The following is an 18,749-nucleotide window of genomic DNA, read 5'->3' on the forward strand; positions in this document are numbered from 1 at the left end:
AGATAAATATGATTGATTCATAGTAACAAAAACGATTAACCAATATTTTGTTTTGGTCAAATAGCCTCGTGGTTAGAGCTCTAGAGCTCACACATTTTAAATGTGGAGAAGTGGAATGTTCGAGGTTCGAACTCCGGCCTCGCATATAATATGTTATCAACTGAGCTAAGCTCATAGTGATACCAATAACCAATATGACTTGTGTTTTTTTATTTCAATTTTAGTGGAAATAAATTGAATCTAAAGATGTAAATTCGATTGTTCTCCATTAAAATGATTTTGCTTTTAGAATTGTTTCTATTTTAAAGTTAGATTTGATTTTTTTTTAACAAGCTAAAAACAGAATTATGTTTTTGACTCTAAGATTCGGTTAACTTATGTTTGCATGAATGATGCGAAGTTAAATCATTTTACTTTCAACAGATTTTTAATCAAAATCAATTTTTATAACCGCATAACCAAAACATCAACACTCGAACACTGTCCCTTGTTTAATTTGCGATCTATATGCATAGCACTAAACGTGGAGAGTTAAATGTATGGAGAGCAAGAACTAACGCAGGTAAATGTATGAATAGCAAAACAATCGATCATACGAAGATTCAAAACAAAACAAAAAATCATATCAAGGAAGATTTCAAAAAGAAGAAAAATGATAGTGATGTCCCCATTCTTGTCAATATATGATTGCCTTAAGTTAGTACCCAATTCCATCACTCAGTTGGAGTTCATCTAGACCACATAACTGATGAGTACAATCAACTTATGGAGTCACATGCAAGGTGTCCCTATTGTAGATCGTACAAAGAGTGTGTGTAGCTGAGAAAGTGTGTATCTTTTACTCCAAGGTAGATGCTAAATATATCACATGAATCCTCTAGAGATTGAACTGAATTGGGAGCTTGGACTTCAAGGATCATTGAAATTGCTTTTAAGTTTGATATAGATCCATTTTTTGCGTTTTATTCTTATTTCATTTCCAACGTGTCTATATTTTATGTGCCAACTTCACATCAAACCATATGGTTAAACAATTAAACACGTATCGTAAGAATATGTCACGCCAAATACATGACCATACTTGCCCCAAAAGATATGTCCTACATGAGAAAAGTGATAAAGTGTTTCCACATTTAAACAACAATCTAATAACAGTTTCCTCAGTTTGAGAATGCAAGTTAAATTTAGTAAATAGAAGAAAGTAAAATTTATTGATTATTGCAATTATAGCTAGCATACATGTATTGAGCCAACTTTACCATGTGAATATTTTTACAATACATGATGTGAAGTAACAAAAATAGATTACTTTTATTGCTGCGGAGTTTTGTACAACCACAGAGTTTAGAAATTCTGTGGTTTTGACCTACTCATGGTCTAAGAATTAAAAAAACAAAGTTATATAAAATCAAATACCCTCTCTCCCAAATCAACAAGCCGAGACTTTCTCATTCCCCTAGATTTGGTTTTTAATATATTTATAGATCATTTAGCCAAAAAAGGAGCTTCAATATTTTGAAGTAATAAAAAGGAAACTATAATGGTTAAAGTGGATCATCCAAAACAATGGCTTCAAGAGGGATGTAGATTGTATGTAGCCACACAAATCACACACTTCACGTAGTCAGCACATCAGTGGCTGTTAGATCAAGATCTGGTGGTCTAAATTTCAAACTCGATAGTATAGTTTAAAAAAATTGTCAAAATCTGCTTCCTTTCTGCACCGCTCGATCTTGGTCCAACATCAACCAATGTAATGCGCATTTGGATGCAAAAATTTGTGACGACAACAAATCCAAATCCCTTCAAGAGATTGATTCAACCTTTAGTTCTATTATCTTTTACCCATATTAGCAAATCCAAATCTTTTAGCAACGCCAAATATAACAGCCTTGGTCACCAATCCTTTATCAAGACTACAAGCAAGAGCAACAGCACCACCAATGACTAGCATCTTCGGTACGGTCATGCCCTTTGGTTTGTCGTCAGAAGTGATCGCACTTTCGGTTTGTAATGATTCATCATCAGACGATCCTATGGATTGCAAGTACTCGGGACTTATTTTTGTATTGACACCGGCCATGAAAGCAGAACGAGAGAGTGGAGCTCCAGAAGCTTTTGCTTCTTGATAAGCGCGCAAACCGGGCTCAATCTTTTGTACCATTCCCCACATGCCTTTACGCACTCCAAGCTTTGCAATTTCCCATGGAATTCCCATTTCTTCATGATGGAAGAGTAAAATTTCACATGCAGTTAGTTGACCATTATCTCTCTTTGATTCAACTGTAAAAAAAAATAGCATATGATCATTGATCAGCCATAAGCCTACTATATAACATGTCCAGTGGTGAATGAATGATCAGCTCAAAACAATTTTACACTGTCTATCAATTGTAATCGTCAAATCATCTAACTTAATCATAATTAATTCTAAAGTCACACATATGATTGATTGTGATATATTAAAAATGAAAAACTTTGTACTCTCAACAGTTTATCAAAATTAATCTCTTACATAAATTACACCTTAATTGATAAAGTTATCAAAACAAACCTGCTCGAATGCACCAGCTAGAGTAATACACATCTACACGTCTAGGTTTTTCTTGTCTTGGGATTGAAGGACAATCTACCCCCTGAAAGGAAGAAAAGTAATTATTAGAACAAAACACTAAATATACACTGCAAAACTTAACCATCCTCAATCAATGACTTCAACTATTGAAGAAAAAAATGTGAACTTTCTTCAAGTACCTTTGTGATGCAGTAGTAGGACCTCCCACATTCCCATATTCTTCGTCCGATAATGTATTCTCTGTCTTTGCAGAAGAAGGGGAACTGTACCACAGACAAATAACAGCCATAAGCACATGAAAACAGTTACAAAGACAGCAAAGAATGACAATTCAAATGAATAAATCAAATCAAGTAAACAGGTTTCACACCTTTCGTATCCATTGCACTTTCATGGTTCCAGTAGTAGGACACTCTTCTAATGTTGTCGAGTTCACAAGCATATCGTCCCATTTAGGTCGGAATTGATCATCCCAGAATAAATCCCTCACCATCTCAGGAGTTGCATCTTCAAAAATAGTACTGCTTCGATATTGGGGAGGACCATCCTATTGAATCAAAAAGACAAATTAAGTAATTTGAATAAACCAACATATTTTACAGATAACTCATTAGAAATTCAATTTAAGGAATTAGAAACCTTCTCTCGTATCATACCTTTGGTTCTCTACGCCACGCCTGGTAACTCATAGTCGGAGTAGATTTATCCATCATCTGTATCCAAGGAAGACCTCCATCTTTCTCTTCAACAAGCTTGTATAAATGATGTAAATCATCGATTGTAACACCATTAGAAGTATCTTCACCAGATTTGTTAGAACTGCATAGTTAAACAAAGTCAAAAATAAGTCAATAACATATCATAGCGAATTAAACATTCAAACAACACTAAAATTTTCATACTTATGACACCACCCATTCAACCCAAATTTTCAAACTTATCCAAAATTGGTTAACAAAATATCCAAATTAGCTTTATCCTACTATCTTTAATTCCCAATTTCACTAGTAGTTAAGGATAAAAAAACAAATATAAAGCACCATCATAGACCAATTACGGATTAATTCAATCGTTATTTCATAAATTAACTACTATTCAACATATAAAATTCCAAAGGGTGACGACAATTAACAAATCAAAAATAATATACCTAATTCCTCAATAACAGGAAAAACATAAACTTTAAATATATACAATTAACTTATTTATTCAATTAATGGAAAATTACCTTGTGGAACTATCAAAATTGGTGGGTGAAGAAGAAGATGAACCCTTTTTATTGATCTCTTTATTGATGCACAAAGAATCAGGGTTTGGAGTTTGCATTGTAATGGAAGAATTAACACAAGGAGACAAAGAAGAATAGAATTTCAATGGCGAAAATATAGGAGAATCCGAAATTGGTGAAGCTAAATCAAATGACTTAGCCAATGAACTAATCCATTTCGGTTTCCATAACCAACCAACAATAATTCCTAAGAAAAACACTAACAACATAGGACTCATAAACATCGTTGCATAAAAACCCCAAATTGCAGGGCTTTCCATTGTAACAAAAAAAGAGGAAAAAAAGTTTCAAAACCCTTTAAGAGGGTGAAACAAACTAAAGGGTACCCTCAAAATTTGATTTTTTTTTTTTGTTATAGAATGAGTTCTGAGGAAACTAAGAAGGAAAAGTTAAAAGGGGTATGTGGTTGAAGAAGGAGCTGTGGAATATTTGAGGAGAAGAATAATTAGAGAAATAAATTAAAAAGATGACAAAATTGGTGAAAAATAAGAGGAAGAGGAAGAGAAAGACAAAAAGATATGGGGTGGTTTGATTAAGACATGAAGGGTAGAAAGAAGATAAGAAGAAGGGGGTTTTGTTTTTATGGGTTTGGGTTAGATTGTACGAAGAAGAAGTATGAATAGGAATAGGAATAGGAATAGGAATAGGAATGAACCAATTAGAGTGGTTTTGGTTTATGTTAGGTGTTGCCTTGGAATAGATTAATTGGAAAATGAGTTTTGGAAGAGCCAATTAGTTATTTGGGGAATCTAGAGGCCAAATATAAAGTGTGGTGGTAAAACGAGTGATGTGAAGGAAAGAAGCGTGTGAATTTGTAGAGTGTTGATTTTGATGTTGGAATTGAAAATGAGGTTTGAATAATTTGGAATTTGGAATATTGAAGTCTAAGTTTTGTCAATTAAATGGAAATGGGAGTGAAGGAAATTGAGGTAGTGGAAGTGGTGATTGAATTCTAAGCCAAACCGAGTGGTAGTGCTCTCTTTTATACCGTCATTGAGCCTTTCATAGCTCTTGTTTTTCACGTTGGGTTTCTTCCATTTTTAATGTTTCACGCGCAAGTCCTCATATATTCCACGTAACCAATTTTGTTTTTTAATAAAAATAAATAATCCACTTAACCTTGTTAGATCATCCCAATGAGGGCAAATAGATTGCATGCACTCATTTTTTTTATTTTTTTTTACTGCAATTGCAATCGGATGGTTTATGGATTTCGAAGAGTTGAGATTAACTTATTAGAAATGAATTGTTTAATTTAATATAAACAATATCGATTAAAATATAGGATTTATCCAAGATATATGTGATGATTTGAATGTTTAAATATCATTATTCTATAAGTAAACATATATCTCAACTCTAATAGTCATCCATATAATTAATCTCCTCTGGTCAACCATGGGTGCCTTTTATCCTTGGAATATAAGTGTGTAAACAAGTTGTTAGTATTAGAATTTCGATTATTACTATTTAATGGCTATCAGATTATAGCTAGGGTAAGTTCTATAGTTATGTTATCTAAACAGGAGGCATATCAATATATTCTACAAAAGCAAATTGATTCAAGGATGACGTCTAATGGTTTAAATGGCAAAGTTAAAAAGTGGAGTGATAAAAAATCAAGAATTTAATCTTCACTTGTAGTATAAATACTATTACTATCGTCCCTTTTCGTAAATACCGTTTTCACTCGTAAATTTATGTAGTAATTTCTAAAAATAATAATATTCTTTTTCTCTGAAAAATATTATTATTGTTTTGTCAAAAATAAATAAATTAATATTGACCGTTTAAAAGAAACATTCTACATAAGCAACTAGCACAATTTTTTCATTAACTCAAAGTTTGAATTTTAGACCAAAGTGGATCGTTGACACAGAGAAGGATGGTATTGATTAATGTAGTGTAGTGTATGTCCTGTATTTGAAAATTGAATATGATATTTTCTGATATATGATTATTTTTATGTATAAGGGTGAAAAGATGGACACTCACTTGTCCGTTTTTCTGCTCTTTTTAATAAAGATCGAATAACACACCTATGAACTCTAGTTTTGAGAGCAATGAATTTGGACAGACGAACTTAACATTAAACATCCACATAAACATTTTTTGTTTGAGTTTGACGAAATTAGGATAATGGTGCAAATATTTTATGACATAAATGACCAATTTGTAACTAAAAAAACTTTAACTTGTTATAATCATGTAGGTTTTTTTTTTTACCAGAGCAAATTTAACTATTATCATTTATCAACCAATCTTCAATACAAGAAGGATAAAAATTAAAAATACGGTGACTAGCCAAAGAACAGGCCGCCCTATCTAAAGTGTGAGCAACCATGTTCGCTTGTCTCCTAACAAACTTCACCTCGAAGTTGGAATGTAAAGATAGCTGATAAATAATATTAGAAACAATAGCATAGAATTCTGAATCACCATGGCCCGGAGACGACAGAGCTTGCACTAAAGTAGCTGAGTCTGACTCGAAGACAACTCGGTCCCATCTGTTCACATCTGCAAAGTGAATGACATCGAGTAGGGCTATTGCCTCCCCCTCCAACACTGTCATATCTGCCCGCTGCCATTTTGTTTGAGCCCGAATAAATTGTCCACGAGAGTCTCTAACACAACACGCAAAAGATGTAAGATGGTTGCCGACATAGAACCAACATCCACATTGCACTTCAACCACGTCTCGCACGGTTTCTCTCAAACTGAGTTGTTGCCTTAGACTCTATTCTGCACGTGTTGCACAACCGGTGGTGAGGGCTGTTTATGAATCTCTTGCCATTGTTGTCATGCATCCATTGTTGTCCTTCCAATGCTTGTTCAAGTATGATGGGCATCATTCCAAATGACATCATTGCGTGCAGCCCACAAATGGTATTTGCCCTATATACTACTATCAAGTGGTCCTCGTAATGTTATATCATATATGTACAACCCCGTCATATTTTGTTTTAGGAGGAATGCTAACAACATTCTCTCTCGTATTCACTCTTTTATTAGAAGATATAAATGCATGTCTCACCACTTTGTATTGGCTTAATTTTCAAAGTGCAGACCCACAATGATTTAAACTAAATTAATAAGAAAGTGGGTATTAATTTTGTTCTCGTTATACAAAAAATATGTAACTCTTGGACAACCCATATTTTTTGTAAGAAACAAAAACAACACCAACACTTTCATATTTTTTATCATGAAACATATTTTTACTTCAACGAGCAATTCACTTTATCATCTCATATTTCTCTTATGGATGGATAAAATAAGAAACGTCTCCTATGCAACCCTCTTAAATACAGCCATTTTAGATGCTCCGTAAAATTGTGTTACTTGAATTCCTATGTAAGACCCAAATTGAATTAACATTATGAAGTTAAGTGGTTCCTCAATGAAGTAAGTATCTAATATTTAATTATGTTGCAAAAGAAAAATTAATAAATGTTTTTTTTTTCTGTAAAAAAAGAGAAGGTACAGTTTAGCGTTAGAAAGTTTTCAAGATAAAGAGATGTAAAAGTCGCTTTCATTTTGTAAGAAGTAATATTTGATTTTTTTTGGATAAAAAATATGTATAATTTGTTAAAGAAAAATACTCAAATATATAATATTTTTAAAATGGCTGTTAAAGATCTCGTTTAGAGTAAATATATTTGTTAATTAAGTCAATGTAACTTGTGCTGCATAAAAATAAAAAAAATAAAATACTCTACAATGATAATACGTTCAGCTTGGCCTTCCGAGTGAAAAGTCATCCACACGGCTTTGAAATGTTTCTTTTCTGAATGGAAAGCACATGATTAGAGCAAACTTAAGGATTAAAGACTCAGATTAGTTTAGTTCACATTATGAAAAAGGAGAAAATAAAATAATCACACCCACCACACAAATCATTTTGATAAAAAATCTCGACCAAGTCGTGAGTATGCTAACACCGCAGCCATATTCTTTATATATAAAAAATATACCGCAGCCATGTAGAACTAATATTATCCAAAAATGTCACGACTAAATATATGTTTCATTTGTCCGGAATCCATTGACCAAATATTTTAAGGATTTGTTTGTTTGTTAAATGCTAACCATGTCACTATGTAAGTATAATTTTAGGATAGACCAGCATGGATGATAATATAAACAAATTTCATTTTTAATTCCGTTGCTCTACGTAGAAGGGGTGTTGTAGTGTTGGGTCACCGAGGGAGTTCGGAGGACCGTCCACATCGAGGCTAGAACAACCGCACAAGCAAGAGAGACGCCACACTCTTACCCAAAACCTTAAGGCAATGAGTTTATGAGTCCTCTTACTTATAAGGCATTGAACATTTACTCTTTTATCCGATGTGGAACATATGAATCACACTTGCACACAACAACACTCCCCCTCAAGTGTGAGTCCATCAATTCATCATGCTCTCTTACTTGCTTGTATCGCCGTTGCTGGTTTTGTTCAACCTTTGCTGTTTTATCCGATGTGGGCCACTGTTGGGTCACTAAGGGGAGCCAGGGGGACCGTCCACATTGAGGCTAGAACAACCGCACAAGCAAGAGAGACGTCACACTCTTACCCAAAACCTTAAGACAATGGATTTATGGGTCCTCTTACTTATAAGGTGTTGAACCTTTACTCTTTTATCGGATGTGGGACATATAACTCACACTTGCACACAACAACATGTAGCTGCTAAATTTTGATGTTTAAGTCAATATATATGTGATTGAGTACCGTGAGAGGTTTATAATAAAAAATGCGTGTACATTTCACTCAAGATGTGGATCATCTTATAAGTGGAGATTAGGGTGATTAATATTGAAGACAAATGAAGAAAATATAGAGTTATATATATAAAAGAAGAAGATCATACACTTCAGTGACTTGTGACACAAGTTTTCACACACTATAAATTATAGGCTTAAATATGTATTTCATCCTTACAATTAGGGGTCGTTTAAAAATTGGTCCATGTAATTGCTAGTCCTGGCAATTTACCCTTGCATTGTTTAATCATTTAAAATTTCGTCCCTCTAATTAGATGACATGACAATCAATGTCACACATGAAATTCCAATTTTACCCCTGGATTTCCAATTCTTTCTTCAATATTTTGTCCTCTTCTTAAGGGCAAAATTGGAATTTCATGTGTGGCACTGATTAAGTTGGTCAAAGGACGAAATTTTAAATGATTAATCATTGCAAGACTAATTTGCAAAGATTAGCGAATACATGGATCAATTTTTAAACGACCCTTAATTACAAGGATGAAATACATATTTAAATTTAAATTATATTTTGTTGTAAAACAGAAGTAACTACTTCCCTTAATCCTAAAAAAGTTAGTTATGATGAGTTGATATGATATATCCTTGCGTACATGATAGTTTAATGTGATCCATCGGTTATCTAGCATGAGTGATTGTAACTAGTAAGTTTTGTTATTGATTCATCATGTGAAAATTCAATGCAATGCACACTATGTTTTATCTCATTTTATCTAGGCTTCCTTGTTTTCTATTAATATTTGATTCTCTCAACAATGAATGAAGGAATGATGACACGAGTCTCCATGTGATTCTCTTGTGATCTAAAGGTCATCGTATGAAATGAAAAGATACGCTAGAATGAGGTTAGCGGACCAAAACCTTACTATGTATTCTCTAAATCTATGCTAGATTTGAACCTAATTCAAAAAAATTAAATTTCAATTCGTTCATAAGTAATGAAAAGCATCTTTAAGTTCGACTTTTTGTGTACATAGGTTCAGGTCCCTAATCCTGCCTTTTAGTGTTTTTGTGCCTTATCAGAAAAAAAAAAAAATCTTTAAGTTCGACTGGATTTTTTATTTTACTTGTTTCAAGTTAAATTTTCAAGTAAAACAAAAAAAATGGCACCAACATATATTATCCAATGACAACCGAGCTGCTACATATGCATGGACAGATCCTGAAGTCTATCAAGCGAAGGGTGAAAATGATGAATAGTGAACACTAAATATATAGTTTGTCATTCGTTGTAATGAATATCTGGGCGCAAACCTGGTTAAGACTTTGTGGCTGTTAGAGTGATTCTTATACATGCTTATACATTTATACTAATGGTGTGTTTGTTGAAGCGGTGGGAGGCAGGAAAACCACGTTTAGAGAGAAGCTCAAGTTTGTAGCTTCCAAATATCACGGCAATATTTGCATTGAAACGCGGGAATTGGTGATTCAACGCTACACCAAACATAGTATAAATTGCACTTTTGTCACGCCACTATCATGATCTGGCGCTTTTACCCTCCCACCCAACAAACATATCTTCAATGCATACTTTATCCCTCAGTTTGTAATTTGGAGGCACCTTTTGATTTTGACGAGATCAAAGCCGATATGGTATAGTTTTAGTCTAAGTGGACAAAAATTGGATAATAGCGAAATGACATTTGTATCTTCAACGAGAAAACATACAAAAAACGGTGTGCCAATGTTGTATTATTGTGGCGTTGATTCTCCCTTGGTCACTACTTGATTGCCTGTACCAGAAAAAACCATAGAAGATTTTTTAGATGCACTAAATGAAAGGGTTTCATAGAAAAAAATATTAAATTTTTCCGAAATATAAAAAAAACAGAAAAATAGTCAATTTTTTTTTGTTGGAAAAATCGAAAAAAAAATTAGATTTCAAAATTTTTAAAAATTAGAAAAAAAAAACTATTAAGATTTTTTTCGATTAAAAAGATTTTAAAATATTCTGGAATTTAATTTTCAAAATTAAAAAAAAGGTCAGATTTTTTAAAAACATTCTGGAAAAAAATATAATTTTTAAAAATCTGAATACAAATTTAGAGGGTTTTAAAAAAGTCATGGAAATTTCATTTTTCCTAGAATTAAGCTTTTCCTTAGAGGAGGTAGAAATCATAAATCTTATATTTGTGGAATGAAATGATTTTTTTTCCAATATTTTATTAAAATTGTGGAATAAAATTTTCGAATAAAAAATCTGAATTTTTTCTATATTTGTATACAGATTTTTAAAAAAATTTCAGATTTATCTGACCTCTTTTGTAATTTTGAAAATTTGTTTTTTTTTTTATTTTGAAAATTAAATTCCAGAATTTTTAAGATATTTTTAATTTTTAAAAAAAATATGATTATATTTTCTGATTTTTTTCTAATTTTTGAAAAATAAAATCTATTTTTTTTTTCAATTTTTAAATTTTTTGGAAACAAATATGACTATTTTTTTGTTTTTTTATATTTTGGAAAAAATCTTAATATTTTTTTTGAATTTTTTAAAAATTAATTTTCGATTTTTTAAATTTTTGGAAAAAAATTGAATATTTTTATGTTTTTTTGGATTTTTTTATTTTTTAAAATTTATTTTTAAATATTTTTAAAATGAAATCTGATGTGGATATATTTTTTACACATGGCCAATTAAAAAAAAAATGCCAAATCAGCGCCACGTAAGCAAATTTGCTGAGTTGGATGGGGAGGGATGTTTTCCCGAAAAAAAGTTTTACAAGGATGCAATTCAAACCGAAAATTTTATAGGGGCGAAAACCGGAAATGGTCTTTATTACAGGGGTGAAAAACACTATTAACCCTATATTTTGTAACTGGTATGATGACAAGGTTCTTGAGAGACAAAAGAATATTATCAAGCATATTGTGAAGAGGGATGATGCTTTGAAGAAAATGATGACAATGTTAGATAATTAAAGATATTAACGGTCAAAATTGTACATCGACATATGTGAAATGGTTGACTTGGACATGTATTTTGAAACAAAAGGAGTATTATCAATCAACAAAATACATTTATTCAAAGCAAAATAATTAGAGTTTGATTTATAACTGATCCAAAACCATTTTCATAACACACTTTTCATAATGTTACCCCAAGACTAACAAAGGCAAAGTGGAAGCTCCAAGCACAAATATAGGTGCCTTACATTACATAATGTCCTAACAACACATCATAAGTCATAAGTGGGTCTAAAGTGACACAATAATTTCATAAAAGCTTGAAAATCACATTGACTTAGTACATTAATTTTGAGAATCCAATGTAATCGAAATATGCATTGAATCTGCCACATTGATACAAAAGTGGGGCATATGCAATCAACACTCCTTATTGATAAAAATGAACAATGTTTGAATTTCACTCTTGTGAATTACGTGGCATCACCGACCCGCTCTTTTTTTCTACTCTACCATACCACCATTCATTCATTCATTCACATTCACAATTTTCAATTCCTTCGCTTCCAAATTCTTCTTTCTTTCTTTCCGTCCACAGTCCACTACTCTCTTTCTTTCTCCGTCCACCGTCCATCATGATCTGCTCGCCCCGGTCCAATAAACCCGGTTCAAACTGGCTCGACCGTCTCCGGTCCAATAAAGGTATCCCAACGGATGATAACCTCGACCTCGACACTTTCATTCTTAATCTCGCCACCCATTCTCCTCAACCCCGCCCCATTAAACCGCTCCGCCACCGTCCACCAATAACCCACGACGATCCACCGTTAACCACCGTCCTCGCTCATCTCTTCAATCCCGGCGCCGCCACCATCACCTCAAAGAAATGTCCCAGGAAACAAACAAACCCTAAAATTTTCATCCCTTCTTCCACAATTATCTCCACCACCACTGCCAATGCTCCCGCCGCCACCGGCGTCGATGCAGCGGTGGATGTAGAAAATCGAGGTGTAGAAGGTGAAGACGGTGAGGAAGATTTCAAGGGTTTCACGAAAAGTGAGGTTACTGTGATAGACACGAGTTGTCCAGTGTGGAAAGTTGATAAGTTTGTGTTCAGAAGGAATAATGTTTGGAAAATCAGAGAGAGGAAACAAAAGAACAAGTTTGTAGCGAAGAAGAAGAGTAAATCGACCCATGAGCTTGACATTCATGGAATTGGGTCCTCCAAGTAAGAGCATTATTGTATTCAAACTAAAGTATAATTTTTTAACTTTGATAATCATCTTACGGTTATACCATATATGTTACTGACTTAATTTATGGTGTTTCTATATTTGGGTTTTGCTGTTATGGAATGTTGTGTGTTGTTTTCATAGTTATTGCATGCTAAGAAATTGAACTTGTCTTTATATTTTTTGTTGGTTTCGGTAGATTGATTCCTTTCCTATTTAAGAATTGTGTTGATGGGAGTTTATAATGATTAATGTTAGCTTCCTTTAACTGTTGATTTATGATTTTTTTCTCCATCTCAGGTAGTAGTAATATTTTGGTGAACAATAGAATTGAAGTTGTTAGTGCAATGTGGGAAAATCTTTAGTTTACTAGTCATATATTGTGATCAGTTTCATGAGATTGGAATCACAATCACAATTCACAACCTTTTCTACCCGGTAGGGGTTTCACTATATTTCTTATGAGGCCTAAGGCTATAACTTTCCTTTTTTGGCCAATTCTGTGGTGCATCAGTGAAACAAGTCTTGCATATGCACAAGCTAGTTTTTATTATTGGATCAATAAATCTCATCATTAAATTATATGAGATATGATGCGACTTATTAATCCAATGGTGAAAAGGACACTTATTCATGGTGCAAGACCATTTTGCTTGTGCAATTTAGACAAAGCCTTCCGTTTTAGGCTTTCGGATTCAACCATCGAATTTTCTGTCCTCACTTCTAATCTTAAACTTCATAAGGTTACTTAACTGTTGCTGGAACAATCTCATTACATATTCATATCACATTCCTATCCCTTGTTCATATTCATAACATAATCAAATATTTGCTTCAAAGCACTTTGTGTGCTCAATGTAGATTTTGTAAAATCTAATATATCATGTTGATTGTTGGTTATGATTACTTTATTTGGGTTCCACAGTTCCACTAAAAGCAGTGTCAGGTACTCAGGTTCAATTTTAGAAGCTTTGGTGCTGACATGGGTCAACCGTTTATATTTATTACATCTAATGAGTCAACTGTTTATATTTATATTTATTACATCTAATGGGGTGCCGGCCAAAGCCCATGGGATGTTTCATTAGCTTTCTGTGCATTGAGATATGTGGTGTTGAATAAAATGTTTGTAAGGATTGTGTTACCAATTCAGTTAGAGTGGTTTTTTAGGGTGACCGTGTTAAGCTTTTTATACCAGATTTTATCCTCCTTCTGCTGCTTAATTAGTAGCACAAGAAAATACAAGAAAGAATACGTCAAATTATATTCAGACTATGGGTCGAGGTTACTGTGTTTGTGGTGCTTTTGATCTCCAATTCCCTTTTACCGTGATAGTCCTAATTCTCTTTTGTTGGGTTGGAGATATGTTACTAACTTACTATCACTTGTACTGTCCTCTTTCTCGAATATAAGTACGATGATAAATCCATCAACAGTATACTATTGCTGTTGGTTAAACACCACCTGACCTGACATAAAATATCACGAAAGAGTGGAAGAATGTGATATCATAATGATTAACTTTACTAATAGGAGACTCTGTTATAGTGTTATCTACATGCTTATCACCGTCTTTTGAATATAAACCCCTTTGTGCAGCTCAATTTTCTATTTTTCTTTTACTTTAAGTTGTTCAAAATAATTTCAAAGTGATACCTTTACTCGCATCACTCTTTTTCTCAACTAGCCATTCTATATCTTACTAGCCCCCTCTTACACTTATCTAAATTGCTCAAGTTATCCACAAAACAAATAGTACTAGGCAATTGATTATCATCCATAGATTTATCCTTATTTCATTAAGTTCAAGTAAATATTATTCTCTTCATACTTTTTACATGTGATTTAACACACACTTGATTGCAGTTCAGCATGAAATTTCCACGTCTTTCAAGAGTTATTTCAATCCGGTTACTCTAACTCCATTATACATATGTGAATCTGTTATTTGTGGTCAGTTTATTTTGACATTACCATTCTACACCCCCATCTCAGTTTCCCTAAAGTTTTTTGGGAAAATTTTATTTGATTTCATTATGTTGTTTTGATGTAAATTTGAAAGCAAGCTAGTTTTCTGTCAACTGATGTTGATTCATGCTTTGTGGTGTTAGAGAACTGCTTTGACCATATATCTTAGAATTAACCCGAGTTTTTCCTTGATATATTTAATTTTCTTTCTGCAAGACAGGGGGTAAATCAAAAAAAATATTCTACAGGGGGGAAAACCGGAAATGACCTATATTACATGGGGCTAAAGACCTATTAACCCATAAAAATATATCACGCTGATCCATGCTGTTTTCAAGTTGTGAAGCAAATATGCAATACTCTCTCATCTTTGAAATGAGTTGCAATAAACCATATATGCTAGTGCCACTGACTTAATTTATGGTGTTTTTATATTGGGTTTTGCTGTTATGGAATGTAGTGTGTTGTTTTCATCGTTATTGCATGCTGGGAAATTGAAGTTGTCTTTATATTTCATGTTGGTTTTTTAGATTGCTTCCTTTTCTATTCAAGACTTGTGTTGGTGGGAATTTATGATGATTAATATCAGCTTTTTTTAATTGTGTATTTATGATTGTTTCACTATCTCAGGTGAACATTGACTTGATAGCATTTTCCTGAACAATAGATTTGAAACTGTTAGTGCTATGTGGGACAATCTTTAGTTTCCTTGCAGTTTATTATGATCAGTTTCATCAGAGTGGAATCTCACTGTATTTCTTTTGAGGCCTAAGTCTATGACTTTACTTTTTATTGCTGTAAAATGACAATTATTTTCTTTACAGAGTCATATCTGGTTCCTTTAGCCTGTTCATATTCATAACATAATAAATATTTGCTTTCAAGCACTTTGTGTGCTCAATGTAGATTTTATATGTTATTAAAGGCTAATAAATCATGTTGGTTATGATAACTTTTCTTGTGTTCCACTAAAAGAAATGTCAAGTTTAATTTTATGAGATGCTTAGAAGCAAACCTCATTGTATGTTTCAATAGCTTTTAGTATATTGAGGCATGTGGTGTTGAATAAAATGTTTATAAGGACGGTGTTGCAAATTAAGTTAGTGATTCTTTTAAGGAAGCCATGTTCAGCATTTTATACGAGCTTCCATCCTCCTTCGGCTACTTAATTAGTAGTAGCACAAGAAAATACAATAAAGAATACATATCTTACTATAAATGGACTGTGGGTTGAAATTATTGTGTTTGCGGTGCTTTTGGTCTCCAATTCCCTTTTATGTGATAATCCTAATTCTGTTTTGTTGGGGTTAGCTTGGAGATATGTTACTATCACTTGCACTGTCCTCTTTCTCGAATATAAGTATGATGTTAACCCCATTTTACAGGTCCTTCTCATCAAAGACTTTTAGGAAATTTTAATTTGATTTCATATGTTGTTTTGATGTAAATTTGAAAGCAAGCTAGTTTTCTGCTAGCTGGTATTGAGTTGTGCTTAGTGCCTAGTTTTCTGTGCCACTATGTCCTTGATAATTTTTTTTCTTTCTGCGGGAATGACAATTAGAAAGCAGTTATGTTTGTTTTTTTTCCTTTCTCTATCATACAGATGATATGATGCTAGATATATATTATGCCGAACCATGATTTTGTTTAAAGCTGTGTGCAATACATCAATATTCAATACTCTAACCTTTGAAATAAGTTGCAATGAACCAACTGATAAGCTTCTTTTATTTCACGGCCACTGCATGAAACTAACATACACATTTCCTGGATGTGCAATGCTTCAAGCACGCATGATTGATCATGCAGTACACGTAATTTTTATATTTCTTGTGCTGATGTTCAGGGATAATACAATCAACACAGGAGGAGAGAAGCCTGTAAAGAAACTGAAGGTGATCTAATACCTCATCCCAAAAAGAGGCAAGTGCATTTACTTCGAGCTTCTTGTGGTAACTAACTCTTCATTTGGTGCTTTAATCAGGATGTATTTATGGTAAGTATTTGATGAGTAAAAAACATAAGGATATTGATTTAACTACACTACAAGGTAGTCTAGATGGATTGATCTTCTTCCTTTCATTTCTCCTCTGCAAATACTTTTCTGTTTTTTATTTTATTGACTATAAATATACCATAATACCTTGCTGCTTCCCTTTTTCCAGGGCTTACACATCATGAAAGGAAAACAAATCTGTGATTTTAATAAAAGCAGCTGCTTAGTAAAAGAGTATAGGAACAAGAACATAGTCTAACAAAAGCCAAGATAACCAGACAATAGTTCAAGTCTAACAGGTCATTTTGCCTGAGATTTTAAGTTGGTTGCAGCAAGCAATGATGCAGGCTTCGCGTTGGTACTACTTGAAAAGAGCTTGGTTTAAGTTTTGTTTAGAGTTCTACAATTGCAATTACAGTGTCAATAAACTTACCTCTGTAAATGTCTCTTCCATTCTCCATAACTTGCAACATTCTTTCCCCAGTATATTTTGCAGCTGTTGCTTTTATGTTGTCATTTGTTACTAGGATCTATTTTCATGTCATGTGAGGTGGATGATCATATTTTGGGATAATTCCCATTGACAGTGAATTGGCTTCAAGTTCAGCTTAGCTATTAAGAATGGGTTTGCGGCCAACCTTTCCAAGATCAGTCTCCGGATAACTCAGTATCTATCCCCATTACAACTTGATAAACTCTTCACAACTGACCTTGTTTATCACACGACCATAAAAACAATTGAAATGTTACGTACTGTGTGTGAGCCTTAGACCAACAAATTGGCCACATAGAGAATTATCGAAAGTTTTCGATAATTTTTTTAGCACATAAGAGGGGAGACGGGCAATCACCTATAAAAATCTCGAGTGAATTCCCTTAAGATAATAAGTAATCAACACTTTCCAACTTCTCTCAAAATCTTTTGGGAATCTCTCTAGCTACCCTCTATAGGAACACCTTGACTTTCTGTGGAATTTTAAGCCTCCTAAGTTTCACCAAGTTTTCTTCTCCTCTCAACTTGTTGGAATTTTAAGCTTCCTAAGTTTTCTTCATTGAGGAGTTAATGTTTTCACCATGACCACACCGAGCTTCTTCTTTTGACAGCTTCCCTTAAGTTGACCCATTCCGTTGTTACAAATTCATAATAACGTATGAATATCTTAATTAGAAATTCTAGCAGTGTAGATTGTTCGCACAAACTAATAAAATATGGGAACAGATTAAAACTTTTTGCATCATATATGGATTTCCAGATTAATTACATTTACAATTAAGAGAGGCTTGTGCTTTGTAAAAGCAAATTGGTTGTTGATATATGATGGGTAGTGTTGTGATGTCTTGTCAGATGCAAGTAGTTCTTAGTCCTACTTATCAGATAAACCAATATACAGAATATTGATGCATTACCCGTAAAACCGCTATAAAGAACAAAGCTATATACTGTGTTATATTTGAAGTCGCAGTCACGTTGCGATCCTTGAAATAACGTGGTATTGCGGTTAAATTTGGCCGATGCACGTTATACATCAGTCATGTGGTGGTGGTGGAACTATAAAACACGTTGCGCTTCAAACCACGGTTGCAGACCTTTTATAAAAAATTGGTTTCCACATAAATTTTTTACTTTCCTAACTAGAAAGCGTTGTTTTACTTTTTGGTTTATGATGCTCCAAATGTTGAGACGTTTACTCTATTCAATCAATAATAAAGAGGGCATCGCAAATAAAAAATGCATTCAATTAACTAACAAGAATTCTGTAAAATACCAAAAACATCAGATATTTGATTATCTGTGAGATGTGATGGAAACTCAAAAAGAAATGTAATTCTCAAGTTTCCTCTCTTCCCTGGTTCTGTTGAGATTGGCATACCTTGGTCTGTGATAATCTTCTGATAGCCAGGTATATGATCTCATCTAATGTCAAATTCATATGCTCTCCACCCAACAATGGAACTGATATTGTACATCCTGTAAGTGCCTTTAGTAAGGGAATTTCT

At 33.3% G+C, this 18,749-nt stretch overlaps 2 protein-coding genes across 2 annotated transcripts; one reads left to right on the forward strand and one right to left on the reverse strand.

Moving 5' to 3' along the window:
• Positions 1–1,183: 1,183 nt before the first annotated feature.
• Positions 1,184–4,808, reverse strand: LOC11444767 (uncharacterized). The gene is made up of 6 exons (XM_003602324.4): positions 3,804–4,808; positions 3,232–3,394; positions 2,946–3,122; positions 2,755–2,838; positions 2,555–2,636; positions 1,184–2,283 (listed from the first exon to the last, which is right to left on the reverse strand). The coding sequence occupies exons 1-6, from the start codon at positions 4,121–4,123 to the stop codon at positions 1,835–1,837; spliced, it is 1,275 nt and encodes a 424-aa protein (XP_003602372.1). The 5' UTR covers positions 4,124–4,808; the 3' UTR covers positions 1,184–1,834.
• Positions 4,809–12,190: 7,382 nt separating this feature from the next.
• LOC11440450 (uncharacterized) lies at positions 12,191–17,397 on the forward strand. The gene is made up of 3 exons (XM_003602328.4): positions 12,191–12,783; positions 16,602–16,678; positions 16,921–17,397. The coding sequence occupies exons 1-2, from the start codon at positions 12,191–12,193 to the stop codon at positions 16,657–16,659; spliced, it is 651 nt and encodes a 216-aa protein (XP_003602376.1). The 3' UTR covers positions 16,660–16,678; positions 16,921–17,397.
• Positions 17,398–18,749: the final 1,352 nt, after the last annotated feature.

Source organism: Medicago truncatula, chromosome 3 (assembly GCF_003473485.1).
Source record: "Medicago truncatula cultivar Jemalong A17 chromosome 3, MtrunA17r5.0-ANR, whole genome shotgun sequence".
Classification (NCBI taxonomy): domain Eukaryota; kingdom Viridiplantae; phylum Streptophyta; class Magnoliopsida; order Fabales; family Fabaceae; genus Medicago; species Medicago truncatula.

Bases quoted from the DNA above. Each gene is read 5' to 3' on its own strand.
- LOC11444767 (XM_003602324.4), bottom strand. From the start codon at position 4,123: ATGGAAAGCCCTGCAATTTGGGGTTTTTATGCAACGATGTTTATGAGT. The intron at 3,123-3,231 runs GTATGATACGAG...TTGATTCAATAG, and splicing joins CGTGGCGTAGAGAACCAAAG to GATGGTCCTCCCCAATATCG. The intron at 2,284-2,554 runs GTTTGTTTTGAT...TTTTTTTTACAG, and splicing joins TAGCTGGTGCATTCGAGCAG to TTGAATCAAAGAGAGATAAT.
- LOC11440450 (XM_003602328.4), top strand. From the start codon at position 12,191: ATGATCTGCTCGCCCCGGTCCAATAAACCCGGTTCAAACTGGCTCGAC. The intron at 12,784-16,601 runs GTAAGAGCATTA...GCTGATGTTCAG, and splicing joins CATGGAATTGGGTCCTCCAA to GGATAATACAATCAACACAG.